Source organism: Penicillium daleae, assembly GCF_028827525.1.
Source record: "Penicillium daleae strain IBT 16125 chromosome Unknown utg000009l_segment0_segment0, whole genome shotgun sequence".
Classification (NCBI taxonomy): domain Eukaryota; kingdom Fungi; phylum Ascomycota; class Eurotiomycetes; order Eurotiales; family Aspergillaceae; genus Penicillium; species Penicillium daleae.
The window spans coordinates 35,225-38,446 of record NW_026623157.1 but is presented as its reverse complement, the minus strand read 5'-3'; the positions used below and the strand labels follow the sequence as shown (position 1 = coordinate 38,446).

Below are 3,222 nucleotides of genomic sequence, written 5' to 3'. Positions count from 1 at the left end.
TAGTCTAACCTAGTTAGGCCTACTCTACCAGATTTTGATCATGTGATGCTCAAAACCCATATGGGTTTAGTGCTAGGGAAAGATTGATTGATAAAATGAGGGTCTAAGCGGTCAGACCGGCGGCACCTAAAGCGGTGAGATATATCATTGGTTCTCAGGTTTTGACCCGAACCTCCCTACCAACTTCCGTAGTTCCCCCGCTTCCAGGATACGGAATCCCCCAGTTTTTGCAACCGAACTGCTCACCCAGTGATTGGTCAGAAGCGGACCCTGGGTCTTTCACTAGTGCAACTCCCGAGGTCGCATATTTTTCTGAGGTTTCCCTCGGACGAGAGTTCTTCTCACAATTATCCCATGGCAGACCAGCGTCCTCAGTCTTCGACCCCGTTGGTGGGTGGTTCCGATCACATTCGACCGACAAAAACACAGGGTCGGAAACGCAAGAGAGTATCTGTGGCATGTCGGTCCTGTCGGGTCCGCAAGTCTCGCGTATGTTATACAATCGGCATTCATATATTTTGTAGTTGATGGCTGAATTCTTCAATATCGCAGTGCGATGGGGCACGACCGTGTTCGACATGTGAAGATATGGACACGGAGTGCCGATATGAGCAGCCGCACAGCCAGCCTGTAGCAATAACTAACCCCGGCAGCAGTGAGCGGTGAGTCAATCTGTTCAGGATGTCTACACGATCTAAACTCATCCGTATAGGCAAGAGGAGAGTCTGCTCGAGCAGCGATTACAGGCAATAGAAAAAAGGTTGCGGCTATCTGGGCCAGACAAGCAATTCGATAGCCCTGAAATGCATACAGCCACCTCTCCCACAATGCAAGGGAACCATGGATCCCGACGTAGTCCGGAAATGAAAGGGCCGTTGGATCAAGACGATGGAGTGGATGGTATGGGCGCCGTGGCACTCAAAGATGGGGCTGACGAAGAAGAATATTTTGGTACAGTTCAATTTATCACTGCAAATTATTTCATGGGACCCTGTCTAACGATTCGAAAGGCGCTTCATCTAATGTGGCCTTCTTGCGTTTCATTCATGCCGTTGGTTATCCGGCCAATCCGGCCGACAATTCACCTCTCTCAAGCATGGATGTTTCCACCGAAGTTGGCCAATCAAACGATGACCGCTTCGATGCATTCCTGAGAAGACCATCGGGTATCAGCAGTCTAAATGAGTCTCAGGGAAGAGTTCGCGTGGATCCCTTCGCGCTTCCCCCCTCAAGTGGAAGCAGACGCTTTGTTGCATTTGTTTTTTACCACCGTCAATCTGATGATTCCCTGCATCTATGAAGGCTCGTTCCGAGACACGTACAGGACACTACAGATTGACGGGACTCGGAGTGTTCGGAGATCCTGGCTGGGGACTCTGAATGTCGTGTTCGCTCTCGCGACAAATGTCATGACGGCGACTTCACCGAATATTGAAAGGGCCACGAGGGCCAGTATGTATTTTGAGCGGGCGATGGAATTGGTGAAATCAGATATCTTAGGGCGTCTTTCATTGGAAATGGGTATGGCACACATTCAATGTCTTGCGTTCAACCCACATTGACATGCTTAGTACAATTATTCCTTTTGATGGAGGCGTATCTTGAAGGAACTACATCCTCATCGCTTGCCTGGACGTTACATGGCCTGGCTGTGAAAGGGGCATACCAACTTGGTCTTCATGTCGTGGACTCGAAGAGCATGTCACAAACCGATCGGGAAGTGCGCAGGAGATCATGGTATTGGTGTGTTATGAATGATCGGTATGTGTCTGTAATTCCGTATCTGACGAAGTATACTAATGATGATCAGGTTTCTGAGCGTGACTTACGGTCGGCCCCCTTTGATTCCCTTGTCCCATGTGAGATTCGAGGCCAGCCCCTATCTACCATTCAGCAATGTGCCCAGTGGTGTTACCGTATCCAGCCTGGCTTATTTTGATGCTATGATGTAAGCAAATTTTCCTCGAAGATTTCTGCAGCCTTGACTAATTTTGATAGGTCTATTACTCACATCATGGGCGACGCCCTAGAACGTCTCTATGACCAAAATCTTGGGCTTCGCACCCGTCTCCCCATGAGTGAAAGCCTTAACCAGATCTCCAAACTGCGCTGGGAACTAGCCCAGTGGCAGGATAGTCTCCCATCCTGTTTACAAATAATAACCTCCCAGGACACGCTGGATGATGTCCCTTTGACGGTCGGAACCACGAGACTCCGCGTCCTACTCTCTCTCCGCTTCCTCGGTGCGAGAATACTTATTCTACGCCCAGTCCTCAGTCAATTCCTCGATTTGCCGGGTATGACAGCCTCGAACGAACATCAGTCGGAATGGCTGCGTAATTCAGGTGCTGTTTTGCTGGCGGATTTGGTCCGCACGTGTGGCGATATCCTACAAACCAGTAAGAATATTTTGGCTGGTTCCAGGAATGATCAGAATCTGCTTGGGGCTTGGTGGTTTTCTTGTTATTATAGTATGCATACCCTGGTTCTCATGATGTGTTTGATTAGTACTAACTACGTCGCAGCTTTCAACTCCTCCCTCGCGGTCTTGGGAATCCTTCTGATAAAAAGAATCCCCGCATACTCCGGACAATTATCTACCTTTTCCGTGTCTGAATTGCGAGGTCTGCTTGAGACAGCTATGGAGGTCCTACGTGGGTTGAACAAGGGCAGTGAAACCGTCATGCGCTGTCGAGATACGTTGACGAGGCTTATCACTGCAATTGATTTTGATGGTAACAATGCCCATCTATTTCTTGATACCACCTCATATGACTGACAAATCAACGTGCAGCAAATGTAGCCGGATTCGCACCAGCATCATTCTCACTATCCCCATCCAGCGCGTGGGCGTGGCAATTTGTCAACCCGGGCTTGTTCAGCTCGGAGGCATCGTTGAGTCTTGCTCCAGGGACGGTTGATGTTGCGTCTGGCTCTCAGTTGCCAATATTGACGAATCTTGGAGTGCGCCCAGAGCATGACATCTTTCATTTCCCTGGATGATTTGTCACGATTCCACCGTATCCACCTCCAGTCGAGGGATGACTGGCGGAATCGGTCCGTGTTGTACATTAGAGGGCAAAGAGGTATCTATCTGATCGGCCGAACGGTTATCGAGTTGGATCGCTCCATGTTTTGGATCAGAGGGCATGGAGGTATCGAATGGCGGAATCGGCCCATGTTACAGCATAGACGGCTGACAGCACATAGTTTTGACAATTC

At 49.4% G+C, this 3,222-nt stretch overlaps 1 protein-coding gene across 1 annotated transcript; it reads left to right on the top strand.

Annotated features, from left to right (window-relative positions):
* Positions 1-354: 354 nt before the first annotated feature.
* On the top strand, positions 355-3,003 carry N7458_011246 (uncharacterized protein; the record flags this gene model as incomplete). The annotated part of the gene is made up of 10 exons (XM_056914628.1): positions 355-489; positions 553-662; positions 713-951; positions 1,011-1,166; positions 1,234-1,521; positions 1,572-1,761; positions 1,811-1,948; positions 1,999-2,399; positions 2,526-2,735; positions 2,795-3,003. 10 exons carry the CDS (start codon positions 355-357, stop codon positions 3,001-3,003), a joined length of 2,076 nt encoding a protein of 691 aa, XP_056759382.1.
* Between the last annotated feature and the right edge of the window lie 219 nt (positions 3,004-3,222).